Consider the following 22,350-nt stretch of genomic DNA (forward strand, 5'->3'; position numbering starts at 1 on the left):
GTGGGGAGAGGGGGGGTAGGAGGCGGGGGGGGGGGGCATGTTCTATGTGCCCAGCTGGAAAATCCTCAGCACACAGTTAAGGCACTTTGGGAGCAAACAGGTACCTATTAGGAAATACAGCACCTGGGGATGTTCTGAGACCACAGCAGACCACCCTAATGCTAATGAGAGTTAGTGGACAGAGTGGACAGGGAGCCAAGGGAGGAGGAGGCCCCAAGTCCACAGCTGACATCCCAGTAACCTTGGGCAAGTGTTTGAGGTTCCCTTGATTCCAACTTCACAACATAATGGGGGGGGGGGGGTGGATAGGTAGACAAGTAGATAGAAACTCAGTTTAGGCAAAAAGACATCTGCAGTTCTCATCATCATTACTCTGGCTTTGAAAGCAACAGCTCAGAGACCCCCCACCACTTTTTAAAATTTTAAAGACAAAACAGTATAACTTAATAGTTCTGCCAACTCTTCAAAAAATCAGAGTACACAACACTGACTTTTTTTTCTTTTCTTCTTCTTCTTCTTCTTCTTTTTTTTTTTTTTTTTCTTTCCATTTTGGCAAAGGAAGATTCAGTTCCTGGAAATGCTTACAAAATGATTCCTGACACTGGGAGGAGATAGTTTTAAAAGGAAGAAGGAGATGACAAAGAAAAAAAACTATATACATATATAGATGAGGGAAGAAGGTGGAGAGAAAGAATAAACAAAAGGAAGAAAAGAAAGAACTAAAAGAGGGAGGGAAAAAAGAATTTAAAGGGCCCCAATTCAGGGAACGTTATCAAGTTCCCAGCATCTGCAATTCACAGGCCGCTCGCCTGCCGGGGAGGCGCAGGCCCCGCCCCTTTCTCGGGTGTCGGGCGCTCATTGGTGGGGGCGGCAGTCGCCGACCGGTGACTGCCCGAGGAAAGGTTGCCTGGGACACGCATCCCTGTGTGAACGCATGACGTCCCACCCTGGCGCCAGGCTGTCTGGGGCTGAGTCTTAGATCAACACAGCTGTGGGACCGGGACCCACAGCTGGGCAAAGGAGCGGATTCCTCAACAAAAAATAGGATTGTGAGAAAAGTTCTGAAACAAAAACAGCGCAGACAAAAGCCTTAATGACATCCTTTCATAAAAATAAAAAATGCAAGAGGGGGGAAAAAGCTGGTAAAAGGAGCAGAACTGGGAACAGAAAGTTCAGAGGCATTTGGAATAAGAGGCTGAGGCCCCGCCACCACTAAACTAGTCGCAGAAGGCCTGAGCTAGCCCTCCAGTCCGCTGTTGGAAAAAGAAGTCTCTCGGGTTCAGTCTTTATTCAGTGTTCCCAACCGTACCCTGCTTCTTTCAGAATTAGAATCTTAGATTGGAGAAGACCCCCAGAGGTCCTTTGCTCCCACCTCCCCCACCATTTTGCAGAAAATTCAGCCCAGGAAGCAAGAACACACGTCCAAGGCCACATTGCAAGTTACTGGCGTGGCAAGAGAGAATTCTGCTTGCTAATCCCACTGCACTTTCTACTGCCTGTGTCACACAGCCCAGAGGCATTTCAGCCTGAAATCATCTTGGGAAATAATAAATGTGAAGGTGCTTTGCAAACAGGTACACAAGCCTGAGGCATCAGTGGTAGTAACGGAGGAGGGAGAAGGAGAGAAGAGAACCTGTATGGACCTGTGGACCCAGCACCTACCACACACCTGGCCCTATGCTGTGTCCCCAGGCACCGAGGAGACTAACTGATCTGGTGGAGAGAGCATGTCAAGTGCCTTGCGGAGCAGAGGCATGCGATAATTATTTGTTGAATAAATGAGGTAGGTCTAATTAGCTTCATTTTATAAACTGGGGAATTGAGGCACAGAGAGTTGACTTAGTTCAACATCATTAGTAAAAGAGAAGAACAGGGATGTGAACATAAATCGGCCCGGCCCCAAAGGCCATGATTTTTCAGAACCACCCCTCAGCAACCCCTAGCGCCCACAACAACCCCACCCCCGCCCGCCCCCGCCCCTGCCGGCCCCAGCTAGACCATTTTGCACAAACCACGGAAGTCTGTGTGATAGAAAAGGAAAGGGTTTTCTATTTGGTCACTCAGAAGTCTTGCAGAGACACCATTTACCCCTTCCCATGACCAAATAGCTGGCATTCTCTTCTTTTGACGTCTATAGCATTTATAGACTGACTTGTGCACTCACAGGTTATTGGTTATCGTCTTTCTCCTTCTTATGCTAAAGAGTAGAAGAAACTTGAAAACATTAACATTTTAGGGAAAAGTCTTTAGAAGACCCCTTTCTTGCAACACAGAGCCCTGTGGTTTGATGGAAACAATGGGACTTCAGGATTGGCTCTGCCATTAGCTTTGGCGTGACACTGGACATGTTTTATGGCCCTCTCTGGGCCCTTTACCATCCCACTCCTGCCTGTCCAAATTTCATAAAGCCTTAGATTTCCATTATTGGAAAGGATTTAAAATAATCACTTAGCACCATCTCACCATACTATTCACAAGGCCAGGGTACCTGGACTTGTTCGAGATCCTATGGCTGGGATGTTGATTCCCAGCCCAGTGTCCTTTCTACCACGACAATTTTGAGATTCTCCTAGTTCTGAGCTCCCATTGTCTTGTTAATCAGTGCCACATACTATAGAACTCTTAATTGTTTCCTGTGTTAATTTTGTCTCCCCAAATTGTGAGATTCTTGAGAGCAGGAGCCACTGTTTTATGTAAGGTGACTCCATAAATATTTACCAACTGATTGACTTAGGAAGCAACCATTGGGGGAATCCCACCTGGGTTTCCAAGATGAAAACCAGCATTTGAGGCTGTGAATTCCCAAAAGTTCTGGGAAGTGACAAGAAGACAAGGAAAGAATACTGAGTGCAATGTCCTGTTGCAATACAAGGCTTAGCTTCCCTGTCCTCTGATCCCTTTCCTGGGCTCTCAGAGCTGGAGCTATTTCAGCAAGGCTAAGAATAATCAAGTCCAGGTGGCCTACCCTTCCATAGCAGAAAGGGACAGACAATTGAGTGATGAAATTACCAAACTATTGTTTTCTGCAGAGAGGTGTGTGGAAAGTGTGGGGGTGGGGAGGGGGAAGGGCAAAGCAAGAGTCAAGAGATTGGCTGACCCAATGGGGGCCCCTAAAAAGATTTATATAGAAATCATCCTGTCTGTCCTCCATATTTAAAACTCTATCCAAAATTCTAATCAAACTCACTTCCAAAACACAATTGGCATATCTTTGGCTGCTTATGGAGTTCATGGGGCCAGAGGGTGGGAGCTCCTTTCTTTCCCCATGCAAAAATCACGGATTCAGTCTGCCTTTTTTTTTTCCTTTTCTTTTCCCCTGTTGTTCAAATAAATAGTGTTCTTTGCTCAAACCCCCTTCCCCTCCTCCTTCTGCAATCTCAGCCCTAGCCCAAATCTGTTTTCTTCATTGTAACCTCAGCTTCACCGCAATTAATTTTTTTCCCCTCTGGTCACAAGATAATTCCTGACGCCAGTGAGTCTGGAGGTCAGACGAACAGCAAATTGGGGAACAAGGCGGCACTAATTCCTTACAAGTTTCCCTTGAAAAATCCTTTGCTTTAAAAAAAAAAAAAAAAAAAAGCTTCTTTGCTGTTCAGGGATTTATGACCTCAGAGGAGCTGTGGGTTCGAGTTAGTGTTGGGCTGTGGGTGGACTGGCAGGGGGCAGGGGAGCTCAAAGATCTGGGGCGCTGCCAGGAAAAGGCAAATTCTTAAACTTAATGGTTTTAAGTGATTTTTAAAATCCTTGCTGGCAAAGAGGCCTGCCTCTCCCCAGTATCAGCGCTTCCTCATTCTTTGAATCCGCGACTCCGCGGTATTCGGCGTCAGACCAGCCGGAGGAAGCCTGTTTGCAATTTAACCGGGTTGTGAACGCCCAGGATTGGCGGAGGCGGGGCCCGGGCGCACGTTTTGCATAAAGGGGCGTGCCTTCGAGGCGGGCTCTATAAGTGGGGCCGCTGCTGGCGTGCGCGCGTTGCCAGCTGCTGTTGGGGGTTTTTGGCTCTCTTCGTCCTTTCGGCACCTCCAGTCTCATTCCTCAATATGAAGGCTCTGAGCCCGGTGCGCGGCTGCTACGAGGCGGTGTGCTGCCTGTCTGAACGCAGCCTGGCCATCGCGCGCGGTCGCGGCAAGGGTCCCGCAGCCGAGGAGCCGCTGAGCCTGTTGGACGACATGAACCACTGCTATTCGCGCTTGCGGGAACTGGTCCCTGGAGTCCCGCGAGGCACTCAGCTTAGCCAGGTGGAAATCCTGCAGCGCGTCATCGACTATATCCTCGACCTGCAGGTGGTTCTGGCTGAGCCCGCTCCTGGACCCCCAGACGGCCCGCATCTTCCCATCCAGGTGTGTGGGGGCGTGCGCGGGAGCTGGGGCGGGGCTGAGTTCCAGAGCCGGGATGCTTCCTGGACCCCTAAAACTCCCAAATGCGGTGCATAACTTTTCCCTCTTTCCCTTTTCTCAGACAGCTGAGCTCGCTCCGGAACTTGTGATTTCCAACGACAAGAGGAGCTTCTGCCACTGACCTGGCAGTCCTGGCGCCTCCAGGTAAGCATCCCCACCTCCGGCCTGGGGGGTGGAGGTAGGGCGGTGCTTAAACGACAGATCTTGGAACTGGTTGGCCTTTTAAGGAATTACTGCCTCTTCAGTTTGGGGAAAATGAGGCGAGAGAGGGGCAAGGGACTTATCCGTGGTTACATTAAATGAATGGTAGAACCAATTCCCCGCCCTATGTGCGTTTCAACCTTGAACGCATTTTGCCCCTGTCCTCCATCAGAGGCCAAAGACTCGAGGAAAAGTAGGCGCAGGTGAATAAAAGAGCCGTTCTGTTTGTAGTTTGGAATCGTAAAAGGAGCTGTATCTTCCTCTGCCCTCTCCCAGCTAGTGTCAATTCCAGGAGGGCGGGGTGATTGCAGGCTCCGCCTGTGGTCCTTTGGCGCCAACTGGGTGGGGGCAGCGTGGGGCTCGGAGTTATCAGCTGGAGGTAGAGACCAAGTTTCCTCCCTGGCGCCGGGCAGTCTGCGGACGGCCCCCGCCTCGGCGCGCTCGGCGGAAACTGATGGCTCCCTGGTCTTCTTTCCTCCCCCGCCCAGAATGCAGGTGCTGGCGCCCGTTCCGCCTGGGACCCCGGGACCCTCTACGGCCGGAAGCCCGAGGGCATGGATGGGCCCCAACCTCGCCCTGCCCACTTGACTTCCCCGAACCCCTGCCTCGAGCCTGGACCTGGCGCCCGGGAGCGAAGGACTGTGAACTTGGGTGGCCTAAAGAGCCAGAGCTAGCTCTGGGCACCAGCTGGGCGACGTCTCCCGGCCCCCACCCCACCCCTAAGTTTTAAAGTCTTTCTTTCACAAGTGTGGAGGTTGAGGGGGGGTGGCTGCTCTCCAAAGTCTGCCAAGGCAGCAGTAGAGCTAGTCTTCTGGTCTCCTTGGAGAAAGGCTCTGTTGCCCTGATTATGAACTCTATAATAGAGTATATAGCTTTTGTACCTTTTTTGCAGGAAGGTGACTTTCTGTGACCATGCAATGTATATTAAACTTTTTATAAAAGTTAACATTTTGCATAATAAACGGTTTTTAAACACTTGAGTATATAATTTGTTTTCCTTAAGTGCAAACACTCTCAGAAGGCTGAATTTAGGAGAAATCAATGTCCTTCTTGGACCTTGGAAAAGTAAGCTTGCTTATGTAAGGGAGATGTGGGGAAATGCCAGCTAAGACTAGAGTTGGGGGGACAGTGGAAAGGGTCCATAATGGGATCCGCATATCCAGTAAGGGTTGGGTGCAGAGAAGATCCTGGCCCTGGCCCCTCATTTTACAGATGAGGAAAGATGTGAGGGGAGCTCATCCAGCAAGTTGGGAGCTCAGGATAGAAATTAGGTCTCCTGAGTCCCAGTTTCTTAGGTCCCTTGAGCTGTTTTGCTCCACTACCCTATGGCTTCGGTGCCATTAATTATTCATGAGGTCTTTCTAGCAGGGGATGGGGAAGAGTGGAGCCTCACCCAGAGCCCAGACAGGGGTGGTGGTTGATAGACCCATTTTAGAGATGAATAAGCAGATCAGGGCCCGGTTTCATTTCCCTCCTCATGTTCTCTGATATGGCTTCCTCTTGGGCTTCCAAATTTGGAAAAAATAGGAGAGGGGCTTTTCTCATCCCTCAATCCCCCCAGCCACTCTGATCAGAATGATTTAGGTGCTGATTGGGGAACATTAATACCAATCCCTCTCCTCCCGCCAGGTAGCTGAAGACTGAGCCTAGACTGGGAGTTTGAAGCGGCCTCACAGCCTCCATTCCTTCTGGTATTTCCTTCCCATAACACCTCCACTGGGAGTCTACTCTGTGAGCATCTTTGACTCTATTTTAGAAATGGAGAGTCTGAGGCTCCATGGATAATGGGTCTGAGCCGGGTTCTCACAGCCCCTTGAGATGGGATTTTAACATAACTACAGTGACTACAATTGTAGTGGACAGGAGCAGAGCCTGAGACTGGCCATCCTAGGAGGCCAGGTCTGAGAGTGGGGCAGAGGGCAAGACCACCAATCGCCACCATCCCCCTTTGCTCCCCACCTGGCAGCTCCCCAGGTGGGCTCCACCAGGCTCCTGGCCTCATGAGATTCCTGTTTATGATATGATCTCATCTGTGTGTTGGCCCCTGGCATGAGTTACTTCAATATTTCATAACAAACAGGTCACGTCATCACCCTTCATGCCTTAACCCGGGTGAGCTTTCAGGGGTGAACAGGGGCACGTGGTGGGGAGGCAACCTCTGTCTTTGCCAACTGGCTGACCAGCGGTTCCTAACCTGTTTCCTGGTCTCTGATGATCTGGTGGGAGGTTTGAGCACACCAGAAAATACACACACCCTCTTCCAGAGTCATAGCAGACCTCTAGTCCCCTGTGAGGTCCTCAGTCCCTATGTGAGGAACTCTTACCTCAACCAAGTAGACCCAGGTTGGGTCTAGGGACCCAGGTTTTGTTAGAGGTGCTGTGCTTGTTCTGGTGACAGCCGTACAAGAGTGAGGATCCTTGCTCTAACACATCCTAGCTATCCAACCGCAAGCGAGAGATTGCCCCTCTTGGCCCTCAGTTTCCACATCGAGGTAAGATTGCTGATCCTGAGCCATCCACCCTGAAGTACGCGGCCCTACCTTAGACCATTGATCACAGGCATTGATCTTCTGCCCTTTCTGCCACGGCATGCTGCTTCCTGCTCGCTCAGAAGCTAGGGGACTGGGGACGGCTAGAAAGACCCAAATCGCTCCGCAGCAGCCGTGTGACCTTGAGCAAGCCGCTTTACCTCTCCAAGCCTCTCTTCTCCTTTGCCCAGCAGCTGGCAGTTCTTGCTCCCCCGACAGAAGATAATGGTGGGAAAGTTCTTTGAAATGCATCACACACCTACAAGGTATTATTAAGCTAATTCCAAGGAAATTGCCTGTCAGGTCTGCCTGAGACTGAGCTGTTCAGGTGGCTGGGACAAAAGCTGAAACCAGCATGCCAATTCATTAGTCATTAGAGAGTGAAAGCGATTTGACTGCGGGTAGGAAAACTCTCAGATTGAGGATAGTGTCTTCCGTCATAATCACCTATCGAGTGCCTGCCAGGTGCCAGGCTCTATGTTATCTTAATTTTTTTCTAATCCTCACCACAGCCCAGCAAAGCGGGTATCATTATTCCCATTTTACAGAAGAAGCAGATTCAGAGAGGCTGAATTACTTGGAGGTCACACACCACACGGACGTGGCACAGCAAGGAGCTTCAAAACCCACATTCTCATGTTTCCTCCAGGCCATCTCTTCTCCCTCGCCATTTCCGGCACCTGGTACTTTTTTAGTCCCCAGTGGGTGCTTGCAGAATGAAAGACCCAGGGCCACCCAGGGTCACTCTCCCTCATTTGTGAAAGAGGGTGATGGTACCTCCTTTGCAGGATTAAAGGTAATGTACATAAAGCATCTACCAAGTTCCCTGAAATACAAGCTTCACTATTAGCTGAGTGTCTTGGGTTCATTATCACATCAGATCTGAAACAGGGACATTTGGAAGAGAGTTTTGTTTTGTAAATAAAACAAACGAGCAAGACAGCCAGGCTCAGAACGGGCAAAGTAACTTGCCCGTGGCCACACAGCTCTAAGTAACAAAGCAGGGATTCAAAGTCATGCCCGTGACACCGGAGATGGTGTCTTGAGGACGCCAGTTATAGCTCTACCCAGCTGTGGATGCGCCCGGCAACCTTCAATTATGTGTCCTCCTGGCCTCATCACCTCGCATGGCCACCACTCTTCTCGGATCCCCAGGCTACACTCTAAGACCCCCTATCGCTCTCTCCCGCAGAATTGCTTCTTGGGGTTCGCTCTGCCCGCTCCCCTCCCTCGCAACTCGAGAGCCGCTGCCCACCCGCCGCGGCTTAGGGCCCGGGCGGGGGCGGAGCCTCGGCCCACGTGGCCCGAGCCCGGCAGGGCGGAGGCGAGACGGCCCCGCCCCCGCCCCGCCCCGCCCCCGGCCCGGCGACCCGCGCTCCCCCCGCGGGCCCTGGGGGCCGCTCGCAGGTGTTCGCTGGCGCCCGGATGTCTGAGCTCTGGCTCCGCTCTGGCTCCGGCTCCCTCCGCAGCCTGCGGGCGGGGCTCCCAGCCCATCCGGAGCCTCGCGGCGCCCCCGCCACTCTGCCAGCAGCGCGGCCTCCCAGTTCCCAGCCTCCCAGCCTGGGGGGGCCCCCCACCCAGCGGAGTCGCTGACCGGACTGCTCTCCCGCTGCCCCCAGCTGCGCTCGGCCCGATGCTGCCTCAGCGTGCCCCCACCCCGCTTCCTGCCTAGGCAGCTTTGCCCTGGCCGGGTGGCCGCCCTGGATCGCACCCCCGTTCCTTCCTTCCTTCATTCTTTCAGGCAACTCGCATTCTTCGAGCGCCTGCGACGTGCCCCGCACAAGGCCAATCCGACCTTCCAAGTGTGGCCCCAGGCCCGCTGGGGTCCTCCGGGAAGCCTCTGCCCTCTGCTCCAGTCTCCCCCCCCCTCCAACCCCTGCCCGCCCCACTGTCCTCTCTCATGTCCTATTTCACTCACAATTTAGCATTTAATTCTTCTCTGGTTATATCTCCTCTTAAGGCTAAGTCAGTGGCAAGGTCAAGGGGTCTCCTCCTGACCAAAATCAGGAATCACTCTGAAAGTAGAGTGAGGAGTCAGAGTGTGGCCAGAGTTGGGGTTCAGCCAGACTGTGACAGGGTTTGGGACTAAGTGTGGATGGGAGCTGGCAGCTGGCAGTCTGTGGCTTGGGGTAACAGACATAGTGTGAGGGTCAGTCTGACTAGTAGCATCAGTGGTCAAGGTTAGTGAGTCAGTCTTTGGGTAGGATCGGGACAGTCCGGATCAGGGCAGTAGGTTATTTAGGACAAGGATTTGGGGGTTGTCTTTGACGACCCAGATTAAGGAAGTGGGTGCTGTGGCCCTCTGAACTCAGATTCATGTTACTCCATGGCTGGGGGCTGGCTGACCATGGCCTCCCTCCCCTCTTCCCCACCCAAGCTATAAACTGACTTTCCATCTGGGGACACTCCCTCTCCTCCTCACCACCACCACCCTTCTCCAACTTTGTGCCAGACATAGGAGGTCGAACTCTCGGTGGGCCACACCGCCATCAAAGGGAGCCCAGGTGGGCAGTAACACTGACCATGGTAGGGAGGCCTTGGGCTTCCTGCGACCCCCACCCTGGAGCCACCCGCATCTGACAGATAAGCTGATGTAATTCTCTGTACGTTTTGCCATTTGTTCATAAATCTAAAGTTTGTCAGGGACAGAAGGGCCCAGAAAGGGGAAGGAACCTGCTCAGGCCTATACAGAAAGTTCATAGTCAAGACAGGACTGGAACCCAAGCCTCTATCTTCCTTTCTAGGGCTCTTTTTGTGATACCTGTTTACCCTGAGCAGGGATTGTTATGCCCACTTTAGAGATGGGGTAAGTGAGACCCTGAGAGGCTTATGACCTCACACAGCTCCTATAGAGGGACTGCCAGGGGCTGGTAGCACATCCCTCTGCCCCCGCCCCCGCTCTGCCCACCCCCCACCATGTGCCCTGAGGATCTGGAAATGTGAAGTCAGGGATGGTGATTCCCGAGAGCATTGCCTCCTTGTCAGTGCCACCCAGCCTCCTCCCTCCTGCCCTCATTAAGAGCAAATGAAACAAGGGTGGGCCAAGCACGAGTTGGAAGCCGGGGAGCGGGGAGAACACTTTCTGAGAACTGCTGGGGAAAAGCTTAGCTGGGTTCTTATGGAAACATATGGAACTCATTACTCGAAGTCGAGGTGGTCGCTGGCCAGCTGGCAGTTGGTTGGTTTGGGGCTAAACGTGTGCGTTGTAGGGCAATAAGGGTACCCAAGGCATGGCAGTCTCCTCAGAAAACCCGGCCTGCTCACTGAACCAGGTTCTTTCTGACCTTAGTTTTGTTCCCAGCTTATGCCATTTTCTAGCATTAAAAAAAGGGGGGGGGTGTGTGTGTGCCTGGGTGGGTCAGTCGGTTAGGTGTGTGACTTTGGCTCAGGTATGATCCCAGGGTTCCGGGATCAAGCCCCACATCAGGCTTCCTGCTCAGAGGGGAGCCTGATTCTCTCTGTCTCTGTCCCTCCTCCCACTCATGTGCACTCGCTCACTCTCTCTCTCTCTCAAATAAAATCTTCAAAATAAATAAATAAATAAATAAATAAAAGGTTGAAAAATAAAGGTTTCAAGATGCACCAGGGTACTAGGTCATGCAAGGAGGAGATGAGGACTCAGAGACCATCAAGACAGATGCCCCGCCCTCCCCCCACTGGCTCATACTCATCCCTCCCCCACTGGGGCCCCTGACAGGTCTTGCAACTGGTCCAGATGTATGAAGGGTTGATCCCAGCTTCCACTGCAGGTTCATCGGGGTGGGTCCCAAGGAGCCTACATGTTGGTCCCACATCTTATCAAAGGTAGCAGCAAGAAGGTGTTCAGAAGAGCCTACTCACCAGTGCACAGCATTTTAGTCTACATGGTAACAGGAGGCTTGGAAATTGCTTCCATTTCGCTCCTACGAGGCTCCCAGGTATTAGGGAACCTGCCGAAGGTCACCCTGAAGTACGCAGCAGAGTCCAGGTCTCTGATTCGACTTCCCCATCCGGTGCTGTGGATGTCTGTGGCTCTTTCAAAACTCTGTGCAAACAAATGGGTCATAGAGAATCAGCCTCAGGCAGCGACCCCAGCCCCCTGCACTTTGTCTCTGTGAGTCTGGGAATCAGACGGACACGGGCTGAAATCCGAATTTTGTGTAAGTTATTCATCCTTTCAGAGCCTGCAATGGTTGCTTTGATGACTAACTTTGCTGACCTCTGTGAAGCGCCTGGCACTGGGTAACCCCAAGCAAGAGCTTGCTGGAAATGGTTGTCACATTCCTAACATAAATCCTTTCTCATCCTTCCAAGGTGGCGGTGTCGTTGGTGTAATCCAGTCACGGCATCTCAGCACGACCGGCCCAGCACGTGCACCCTTCAGAGCCGTTTCACACACGGTGCCCCCCAGGAGCATCTGCTCAGCAGGACAGCCAGGTGCCTTGAGGAGGAGAGCAGGGACCAAAAAGAAGGACTCCAGCCCGGTGCCTTCACTCGCCTGCTGTGCCACGTTGGACAAGCTCCGTCACCTCTCTGAGCCTCCATTTCCTCCCTGTAATACTGCCAGGATCCCGCACCCTGTCTGCAGAGCTGTGGGGAGGATTTGGTGAGGAACTGAGCGTGAAGCACTTGGAAACCCACCTGCGTGAGGCAGATCCTCAGTAAGTCACAGCTAGCTTCACTATTCCCTTTTCACAGATGGAGAAACTGAGTCCCAGAGCAAGGAAGTGACTCATCCAATGTCATGTGGAAAGGATTCCTCACAGAGCTAGAGCTTAAGAGCCAGATCTTTACAGTTCCAGTTAGTGCCCAGCTCTTCCTCTCTCATGATCGGGATTTGTAACTATTTCATGACAAGTGTGTTTTCAGTGGGTGGAAAGTCTCAACTTTGAACTCTGTGAGCCTGGCCAGTTTCAGCCTGATCCAGAAGCAGCTCACTCATAAAAGGACCCCTCTCTAGAAGAGAACAGGAGTCTCTTCTAGATGGGTGTAGGAAGAACAAGACCCAGAGGCCAGAGGACCTGGAGGACAGAGCTGACATAATCACCCGTGTGGCCAGCAGCTTTGTGGTCAAAGAGACCCCCATGCATATCCCATCTCTGCCACTACTTAGCTGTGTGATCAGCCAACAGACACTAACTCTCTGAGCCTCCGTTTTTTCATCTGTAAAGCTCCCAACAGTACCTCTTTCAAAGGGATGTAGTAGGAATTCAACAAGACAACAGAGTTAGAGTAGCTGGCCCAGGTAAGCTGTTGGCAGTTGGCAGCCCTCATTATTTTATCAAGGCAATCAAGCAGAAGCCACCTGCTTCTTCATCATCCTCAGCTGCCCATCTGTTTGTAAATGTTTAATTGCACTAACCATGGGTAATACAGATGTTCTAATATCTGGCTATTGAAATGCTTATGTTTGCCCACACTCCTCCGCTTCCCGGCTGTATGAACTTGAACAAGTTAACTTTTTTCATCCTCAGTCTCTGCATCTTTCTGCACCTATACGGGGGGGTTAGGGGAGGTAGTAACAGTCCCTGCAACAGACAGCTTTGAGCATTAAACTAGTTCATGTGTACAGAGCTCTCAGACTAGTACTTGGTACATAAAAAGACTCCCCTTATACTCGTTGTCTTTCGTCACCTTGAAATACCACATGACATTTACGTTCTTAGCCATTTTATCGCCATCTGCACTTTCATGTAAAATTCACCATGTCTCATGGGGCCCCTGATGGCTCGGTCGGTTAAGTGGCTGCCTTAGGCTCAGGTAATGATCCCAGGGTCCTGGGATTGAGCCCCGCATCATATTGGGCTCCCTGCTCAGCGGGGTGCGTGCTTCTCCCTCTCCCTCTCGCTCTGCCTGCTTGTGCTCTCTATCTCTCTGCCAAATAAATAAATGAAATCTTCTTTCTTTCTTTTTTTTTTTTTTAAGATTTTTATTTATTTATTTGACAGAGGGAGATCACAAGTAGACAGAGAGGCAGGCGGGGAGAGAGAGAGAGAGGGAAGCAGGCTCCCTACTGAGCAAAGAGCCTGATGCGGGACTCGATTCCAGGATCCTGAGATCATGACCTGCGCCGAAGGCAGCGGCTTAACCCACTGAGCCACCCAGGCGCCCAATAAATGAAATCTTCTTAAAAAATTCATCATGTCTCAATTTTGGAAGTAAAATTGACATTTTGGGAAGAGGTACAGATTTGGATCACGTGGCTTTATGAGACCCGGCACCCAGCCAAGCTTACACAGTCACACGTGTACACTCACTCATGTGAACGCAGACACACACACTTGGAGAAAGCCAGGCTATGCTGTTCTGCTCCCCAAATGGGCTACAACGAACCCTCTTACCTTGGAGAACGGCCCGCAGCCTCCCTCCCACTCATCATGCTCTGCGGAGTGAGACAAGAGAGAGGGATCACCTCTCAGCGGGAGCTTTTCCTTGGCAAAACTGACTTGGGAACAGGTCCAAGCTCCAGCTCTTCACCTACGTCTTAGAGCCTGGGGCCCCCTTCTGGCTCTATCCAAGTTGCTGTGCAACTCTGGGCACAGAGCTTCACCTCTCTGAGGCTTGGCTTCTCCTCCGGGAAAGAGGGCTGACCACGTCTACCTTTCCCGGTTGTTGTGGGATTAAAGAGATGCCTAGAAAGCGCCTGGCAGACCGCGGTAGCTCCATAAATGAGTGTTGTTAAGAGCTTGGCTGTTTTTTTAATCCAGTAAAGGCTATCTTTTATATATATATTTTTTTAAATAAAATGGGGTCATGTTTTGTCAGCCTCACATAATATTTTTTATTGCTTTTAAACACATCTGTTAATCCAACGAAGGTGTGTTCCTGCGAACATTATTTTATTTCCTATTTTATTCATATTTTACAATGTCTGGGCAAATCATTGAAACCCACTTGAGGCTCAGTTTCCTTATCTCTAAAATGGGAAAAATGCCTTCCTCACGAGGTTGTCACGAGAATTCAGTGAAATGGCGTATGTGAAGGTGGTTTGCAAAATCAAGCGAGTGGAAGAGATGACTTTTTGCTTTTGTCCTTCCTCTACAAGGGTGAATTCCTCAGAGGTGAGAGTGAGTTTTGTTTATCTTCACTTCCCTAGCTTTGAATGTGTAGTAATGTGCTTAATAACCGTAGTGATGGGGGCGCCTGGATGGCTCAGTGGGTTAAGCCACTGTCTTCAACTTGCGTCATGATCCCAGCATCTTGGGATCAAGTCCCACATCGGGCTCCTTACTCGGCAACGACCCTGCTTCTCCCTCTGCCTCTGCTTGCTATTCTGTCTGCCTGTGCTCGCTCACTCTCTTTCTCTGACAGATAAATAAATAATCTTAAAAAAAAAAAAATAACAGCAGTGACGGTGACAAGAACTTTCCTTTCTTGAACGCCTACTGTGTGCAGGGCTCTGGACTACGTGCCTCGTAAGGGAAGGAAGAACAGACATTCAGAAATTTTTGCTTCCTTCTGCTGATATTTACTTATTTATTAAGAGAGGGGAAAGGGAAGAAGCAGAGAGAGAGAGAGAAAGAGACTCTTGTAGGCTCCATGCCCAATGCCTAACCCAACATGGGGCTTAATATCATGACCCTGAGATCATGACCTGAGCCACAATCAGGAGTTGGATACATAATAGACTGAGCCACCAGGCGCTGATTACTTCAAGGTGAAGGAAATGTTTTTCTTTCCCGTGGGCAAGTTCTGTCTTCCATACTGCAGATAAATGAATCTCAGTCTTGGGTCTCGTACATAATTTGGCCAATCCAGTTGAATAACAAGAATAGTAATCGTTAGTTCCCTTACCCATAAAACGGGCTTATAAGCAACTTGCCTTATATGAAGGTGTCCCACAAATGACAACTTTCCCTCCCCTCTTATTTCTTCCCTACCTGCGTGTACCTTCCCTTGGAGAAGATGGTGACGGGCCAGATAAGTAAACTTGGCAGCAGGAGCTGAGTTCCTTCTCTCCTCTGGGCTTTTGTTTCTTTTTGGCACAGGGTGGCAGATCTTTTGGGAATAATTTTCTGATTCAGAGACCCTCCAAATCTTGCCTCCTTTAGAAAATCTCGCTTAGGAGCACCTGGGTGGCTTGATCAGTTAAGCGTCTGCCTTCAGCTCAGGTCATGATATCATGGTCCTGGGATCGAGCCCTGCATTGAGCTCCCTGCTCATCTGGGAGCCTGCTTCTCCCTCTCCCCACTACCTGCCACCACCACACCCCCGCTTGTGCTCTCTTTCTCTCTCTGTCAAATAAATAAATAAAATCTTAAAAAAGGGGCGCCTGGGTGGCTCAGTGTGTTAAGCCTCTGCCTTCAGCTGAAGTCATGGTCTCAGGGTCCTGGGATGGAGCCCTGCATTAGGCTCTCTGCTCAGCGGGGAGCCTGCTTCCCCCTCTCTCTCTGCCTGCCTCTCTGCCTACTTGTGATCTCTGTCTGTCAAATAAATAAGTAATCTTAAAAAAAAAAAAAATCTCCCTTATCTTACCATAGCGCCCATCATTCGACTCCCCCCAAATACCACATGCCCCCTGCAAGCAGGTGTTGCAGGTTCCAAGTAGATTTAAGTCCTAGAAGGCAGAATTGTGTGTTAGGAGGTTGATTTCTATTTCCTTAAGCATTTTATTCATCATCTCACTTCATCCTTTAAAGCCTTCCAAAGTCGCCAGGTCACAGATGAGGCAGCTAAATCCAAGACAGAAGAAGGGCCTTGGTGAAGACCACAGAGCCAGTCCTATGACCAAAGACGTGCCAGGAATCGGTGTGAGCTCAGGTACTGGGTACCTTTTTCTTTCTTTTTCTTTAAAGATTTCATTTATTTATTTTTATTTTTTAAAACAAACTCTACACCCAACATAGGGTTTAAACTCACAACCCTGAGATCAAGAGTCACACTCTGGGCTCCAAGGTGGCTCAGTTGGTTAAGCTTCTGACCCTTGGTTTCAGCTAAGGTCACAGTCTTAGAGTTGGGAGATGGAGCCCTGTAACTGTCGGGCTCCGGGCTCAGCGTGGAGTCTGCTTGGGAATCTCTCTCTCCCTCTCCCTTTGCCCCTTCCCTCTCTCTCTCTCAAATAAGTAATAAATATTTTTTTAAAAAAGATTTTATTTATTTATTTGACAGACAGAGATCATAAGTAGGCAGAGAAGCAGGCAGAGAGAGGGGGGGGAAGCAGACTCCCTGCTGAGCAGAGAGCCTAATGCAGGGCTCCATCCCAGGACCCTGAGACCATGACCTGAGCTGAAGGCAGAGGCTTTAACCCACTGAGCCACCCAGGCGCCCCATAAGTAAATAAATCTTAAAAAAAGAAAAAAAAAGTCACATGCTGTATGAACTTAGCCAACCAGGTGCCCTCTCTGAGTACCTGGTTGATACCAGGTTCTGTGATTGGTGCTTTCTCCCAGTAATTTTATTAAGCAGGTATTGGGGCACCTGGGTGGTTCAGTCGTGAGGCATCTGCCTTCCCATCAGGTCATGATCCTAGGTCTTGGGATCTAGCTCCGCACTGGCCTCCCTGCTCAGTGGGGAGCCTGCTTCTCCTCCCACTCCCCCTGCTTGTGTTCCCTCTCTCGCTGTCTCTCCCTCTCTGTCAAATAAATAAATACAATCTTAAAAAAAAAAAAAAAAGCAGGTATTGTCCCCCACTTTCCAGATGAGTAAACTGGGACTTGGACAGGTAAAATAAGACACCCAAGTCAGTAAGGGACAGAATCATGCTTTGATAAGGGCTGACTCCCAGATGTGGGGTTTTTATTGACTACTTCAAGAAAGCCCTGCAGTTTTGCTGTTTGGGGGCTTCTTCAAGTCTCTGCAGTGGTCATGTTGTCCACCAAAGCAAGGATTCATTTCCAAGGCTGAGCCCTGTGCCCCGCTGTCAGCCCCAGGAGGGGAGCCAGGGGATTTCTAGAGCAGAGCAGGCAGAGCTCCTGCTGCATCAAGTGTCCCCCATCCCTAAAGCCCATTGTCTCCCCAGGAGACAATACAGATAAAGGACACAGCCTTGTTGCCTGCCGGCATCCATCTGTAACCATGGAAACCCCCAGGGAGACAATTCCAAACTCCCCCAGCCACCCTCCGCCCTGCAGCTGTGGCTCCAGGAACCCAGCCGCCAGCAGAAGGGGCACTGCTGGTAATTGCCACCTCCCCACCACTACACCACCAAATGGGACACAGCTGGGCTCTCCTCCCCAGACATCCTCCCAGCCCCTCAGTCCCAGAACTGGAATTAGCAAAGGGGTCTTGGATGCATTTCAGGTCTAAACTTTATTTCTTTTGCAAGAAGGTCAGTTCCGTGAGATTCTGGCGCAGGCTGGGCTCTGTCATTGATCCCAGGGTGGGGCATAGGGGGAAAAGGGCTCCGCAGAATCCTTAACCCTTGAAGGGTGGACCAGGCCCCTGAGAAGGGCTTTGGTCCTTGGCGCATGACTCCCCCCTGGTGGCCAGTTGCTGCAACTGTCAGTTGAGGTCCGAGAGAACCTCCAGAGACCTCTTATCCTTGGGTTATCTACTGGGTTCCAGATGCCCATACATATTAGATCTAATCCCGTAGAGATCTTGTGAGGTGGGTATTCTTATCCTACTTACACATACTGAAGCCAAGGCTTGCAGAAGAAAGGATGGACAGCAGAGTGGTCAAAGAGGATGAACCCAGAATGCCCTGGCCCAAAACCTCCCTGACCTTCCAAGCCCTGTGTCCTTGGGCTAACTACCTAAACTCTCTGGGCCTCAGTTTCTTCATCTGTACAGTTGGAGTGATAACAACACCTACTTCAAGCCTTCAGAATGGTGAGTGGCACATAGTAAATAAATATAGTTCTGGACCCTGAAGCTGTGTGCCTAAAGGCAGATCATTGAACTACTCCCCTGTCTCAGTCCTTTCATCTGTAAAATGGGGCTGGTCGTGGCTTCCTCCCAGGGCTGTTGTGATCACTGAAATGGATATGGAGTGTGAGTGTGCTTGCTTTGCTACTATTAGCATTGTTGTTTTGATCTGCCTGTTGGGGGAGGAATGATTCGGGGTGGGGGGCTTGGGGACAGGTGGGATTAGAAAGCAAGAAAGTCTCTCTCCACAGGCCAGGAGAAGGTGGTACCTGAGAATACCAGCCCTTGTGACCTCTTTGGCCCCACAGGGCCCCCTTTTTCCCCCATACAGCGACACTAAGAGATTCTGACAGTGGCCAGAGGCTTTTCTGGGAAGAGATCAGAAGTGATCTTCCAGGGTGCCTGGGTGGCTCAGTCGTTGGGCGTCTGCCTTCCGCTTGGGTCATGATCCCAGGGTCCTGGGATCGAGCCCTGCCTCAGGCTCCCTGCTCCGCGGGAGGCCTGCCTCTCCCTTTCCCAATCCCCCTGCTTGTGTTCCCTCTCTCACTGCATCTCTCTCTGTCAAATACATAAAAAAACAAAAACAAAACGAGTCTAAACAATATTCACTGAGTTTAGTTCAGTAAGCAATTCTCCTGTTTCTACTCTGTGATGGACACTGGCCTGGACATTGGGGTATAAAGATAAAGAAGACAAGAAACAGCTTAAATCTGGGGAAGATGACAGAACAGAAAAACAACTGTAATGACAGTGTGTCATTAGGATAGCCTGAGATTCCTAACAGGACATGGGGAGCAGACCTCAGAGACCGTTTCCGAGGGAGGGGTGGGTGAAGCCCTCACCACCCATGCCCGTACCAGCATCACCGGGACTCCAAAGACTGAATGTCTTGTTTATTTCAAAAGTATTCTGAGTCTTATTTCTCAGTGTTAGTAATTGATCTGGATCCTTGACTTTGCTGTCCCTGGTTCAGTTCTATCTGTGGGAAGGGTTCCAGGATAGCCGTTTTTATCAAGTGTTGTTTGAGATCACAGCATTCTCAATGACTTGTGTATCTGAGAAACCTGTGTCTGACAGCAGACTTTTTCTTCCTGGTGGAAGAGAAAAGAGGACAGGATAGGCCAACAGGGAGAGCAGGCAGGTCGGAGGCGGAGTCAGAAGATGTGTATTTGATCAGAGCCTAAGGTGTCTGAGTGAAGTGGGCTGAAAAGCAGGGGCTAGGGGCAGAGAGGTGGCAGGCCACGGTGGGGAACTTCTTGCCAGATCTTAAGCTAGAGAGTGATAAGATCAGGTATGTGGTTTTTTAAAAAGATGTTATTTTATTTATTTTAGAGAGAAAACACACACACACACACACACACGCACACACACACACACACACACATGAGTAGGGGTGGGGCAGAGGGTGAGAATCCCTAAGCAGATTCCCTGCCCAGCAGGGAGCCTGGTGTGGGACTGGATCTCACGGCCTATGAGATTCTGACTCATGAAATCACCACCCAAGCCAAAACCAGGAGTCGGTTGCCCAGCCAACTGAGCCACCAAAGTGCCCCAGTTTTTTGTTTTTGTTTTTGTTTTGTTTTGTTTTTGTTTTTTTGGCTTTTTAACGATTTATTTATTTATTTGAGAGAGGAAGAGTGAGCAGGGGCTGGGCCAGAGGGAGAGAGAGAATCTCCAACAGGCTCCCTGCTGAGCTTCCCCACCCGGCTCTGGGGCTGGATCTCAGGACCCTGTTCAACCGCAAGCCCCAGAAACCATGCATGATCCAAGCAGAAATCAAGTCAGACCGGAAAGGGACTGAGCCATCCAGGTGCTCCTATCAGGTGTGTCTTTGAAGAGTTTCTACAGGGGAGCCTGGGTGGCTCAGTGTGTTAAGTGTTTGCCTTTGGCTCAGGTCATGATCCCCCAGGTCCTGGGATAAAGCCCTGGGTTAGGCTCCCTGCTCAGCGGGGCACCTGCTTCTCCCTCTCCCCCCGCCCCCGCTCCTGTTCTCTTGCGCGCTCTCTCTTGCTTTCTCTCAAATAAATAAATAAAATCTTTAAAAAAAAAAAAAAGAAAGAAAGAAAGAAAGAAAAAGAAAAAGTTCCTACAGGAAGAGGAAAGAATTAATTGAGAACCCCAGGAATTATGGGTGTTGTCCGCCTAAGCTGCTCTGGGCATCTCTATTGGACTTGAATCCGACTGCCCTCCCCACAACGTGCGGCCACCTTCACGGGACCCAACATCTGTGAAAAACATCTCCAGGGTCTGGACACATCTGGAAAGAATCTGGCCAATTTGGTAGCGCCCCCCGCCCGCCGCCTTCCCAGCAGGGCGGCGCCTTTCACATCCTTTTTCTCCTCCCCCAGCCCGTAGGGGGCTGACTTGACCAAAAATAGACGGCCTTGCAGGCTTGGGGCAGTTGCCTGCGCCCACCTCTAGGTGGCACTCTTAACCATTAAACCCCGCTAGCTTCCACCCAAAGGCCAGGGAGCCGAGCGAGAAAAGGAACTAAACAAATACCAACCACGTACAATCACCTTCTTAGATGCACAACAGTATTTCTGTTCTACAATAGAGAAAACTAAGGCTCCAAGAGAGGTGAAGTCATGGGTCCAAAGCCACACAGACAGGAGAGGTAGTGGAACTCAGTTTCTCTTGAGCCTCAGTTTACTCATCTGTGAAATGGAACTGACCCACCTCTACCCACCTCTGGAAACACGACTCTGTTTTCTGGCACTATAGGTTTTCCTATTCTGGACATTTCACGTTGATGGAATCATGTGGTAGATGGCCTTCTGTGCCTGGTTTCTTTCACTTAGCACAATAGTTTTCAAGGTTCATCTGTGTTGTGGCTCTTGTGTGTGATTCATCCCGTTTTATGACTGAATAATTTTTCATTGTATGGCTACGTCACCTGAAATTTATCCACCCAACCACTGGTGCCTATTTGGGCTACCTCTATCTTTGGTTGCTATGCATAATACTGTTATGAACATTCATGCACACGTTCTTGGATGAACATTTAGTTTCAGTTCTCTTTGGTGTATATCTAGGAGTGATATTCCTGAGTCCTATGGTAACTCTGTGTATAACTGTTTTCCAAAGTGGCTGTACCAGTTTACATTCCAACTGGCAAGGAAGGAGAGTTCTAATTTCTCCACATCCTGGACACTTGTTTTTGTCAATCTTTTTGATTACGGTGGTCCTAGTGGGTGTGAATCTCATTGTGATTTGATTTTCTTTTCCCTAAGGAGCAGAACCCCCCCCCACCTTTCCTTCCTACAGAAGCTCCCTTTTGGCTTCTCTCTCTCAATTTTAGATTCATGTGAACAGGTAACCCACTGGAGAGCCCCCAAACAGGAGGTCTGTACCTTCAGGAAGTTTCTATAAGGTGTTTTGTATTTTGATAAGTAGGACTTTGAACAGAGGGAATCTGAGGCTTTTTTTCAGAAGATACACCAGGGGTGAGGTACATCACTTGGAATGGAGTTTGCTTTGGTTTGGGGACTTTTCTTTTCTTTTTGATTGATTGATTGATTTTAGAGAGAGAGTGCATATAGGTTACAGAGGGGCGGAGGGAGAGGGGGAGCCCTAAACAGACTCCATGCTTTTTAAAATATATATATATTTTATTTATTCATTTAGAAAGAGGGAGAGAGTGAGCACAGAAGCAGGAGGAGCAGCAGGCAGAGGGAGAAGCAGGATCCCCCCTGAGCAGGGAACCGGGAGCCAGGAGCCCAATGTGGGACTCCATCCCAGGACCCCGGGATCATGACCTGAGCAGAAGGCAGACTCTTTACCAACTGAGCCACCCAGGCGCCCCATGCCATCTCCATTTCAAAGGTGAAGAAAGTGAGGCTCAGAGAAGTCTGGCAACCTGACCAGGAGCCCAAGCTAGGAATGGATGGGGCAGGAATTCAAGTTCAGGGAGAACAGACTACAGATATGCCCCACAGGAATTAGTCCGTTCCCAGGCAGTGAAACCAAAGCTAGCCCCGGCGGCCCGAAACTCAACCACAGAGAGCTGGCTCCTGGCCCCCTTGCTGGCTCCCTGCGTTCTCTCAGCCCCGCCCTGCCACCCCCATTTCCCTTCCTGGCCCTGGGGCTCTGCTCCTTCCCCAAACCTGCTCTGCCACAATTCCTTCCAGGATCCCTCATCTGTAAAATGGGGATAATAACAGTGCCTGTCCCAGAAGGGTGTTGTGAGGGTCATTACCACCCCCATTTCAATAGTGTCTCCGAGACCTATGAAAGCAACTGAGTAGAAGAAGCCTTGTCGGTAGTTGATGGTTGAGATGTGGAGTAGCGGCCTGTCCAGGGTTGCTCAGCTAGGAAGTGTGAAGTGGGACTTGAATCGCAGCCTCCTTGCCACTAAATAGAGCTTTATTTGTTGAGTCAGAATACACTTAGCATGGGAAGAGGGCATGAAGCTCTCTAACTGGGAAAGGGGAGGTAAG

The 22,350-nt window shown here is 50.4% G+C and overlaps 1 protein-coding gene and 1 long non-coding RNA gene across 2 annotated transcripts in view; one reads left to right on the forward strand and one right to left on the reverse strand.

The window, feature by feature from the left end:
• Positions 1-13,521, reverse strand: part of LOC116567239 — a 34,494-nt gene extending 20,973 nt beyond the window's left edge. The window contains exons 1-2 of the long non-coding RNA XR_004276160.1: positions 13,447-13,521; positions 10,967-11,150 (exon numbers count right to left, since the gene is read on the reverse strand). This is a non-coding gene — a long non-coding RNA (uncharacterized LOC116567239). The remainder of the gene's footprint in view (positions 1-10,966; positions 11,151-13,446) is intronic.
• ID3 (inhibitor of DNA binding 3, HLH protein) lies at positions 3,950-5,578 on the forward strand. Its single transcript, XM_032302200.1, has 3 exons — positions 3,950-4,340; positions 4,459-4,541; positions 5,087-5,578. The coding sequence occupies exons 1-2, from the start codon at positions 4,041-4,043 to the stop codon at positions 4,516-4,518; spliced, it is 360 nt and encodes a 119-aa protein (XP_032158091.1). The 5' UTR covers positions 3,950-4,040; the 3' UTR covers positions 4,519-4,541; positions 5,087-5,578.
• Positions 13,522-22,350: the final 8,829 nt, after the last annotated feature.

The sequence above is a fragment of the Mustela erminea genome, chromosome 10 (assembly GCF_009829155.1).
Source record: "Mustela erminea isolate mMusErm1 chromosome 10, mMusErm1.Pri, whole genome shotgun sequence".
NCBI lineage: Eukaryota > Metazoa > Chordata > Mammalia > Carnivora > Mustelidae > Mustela > Mustela erminea.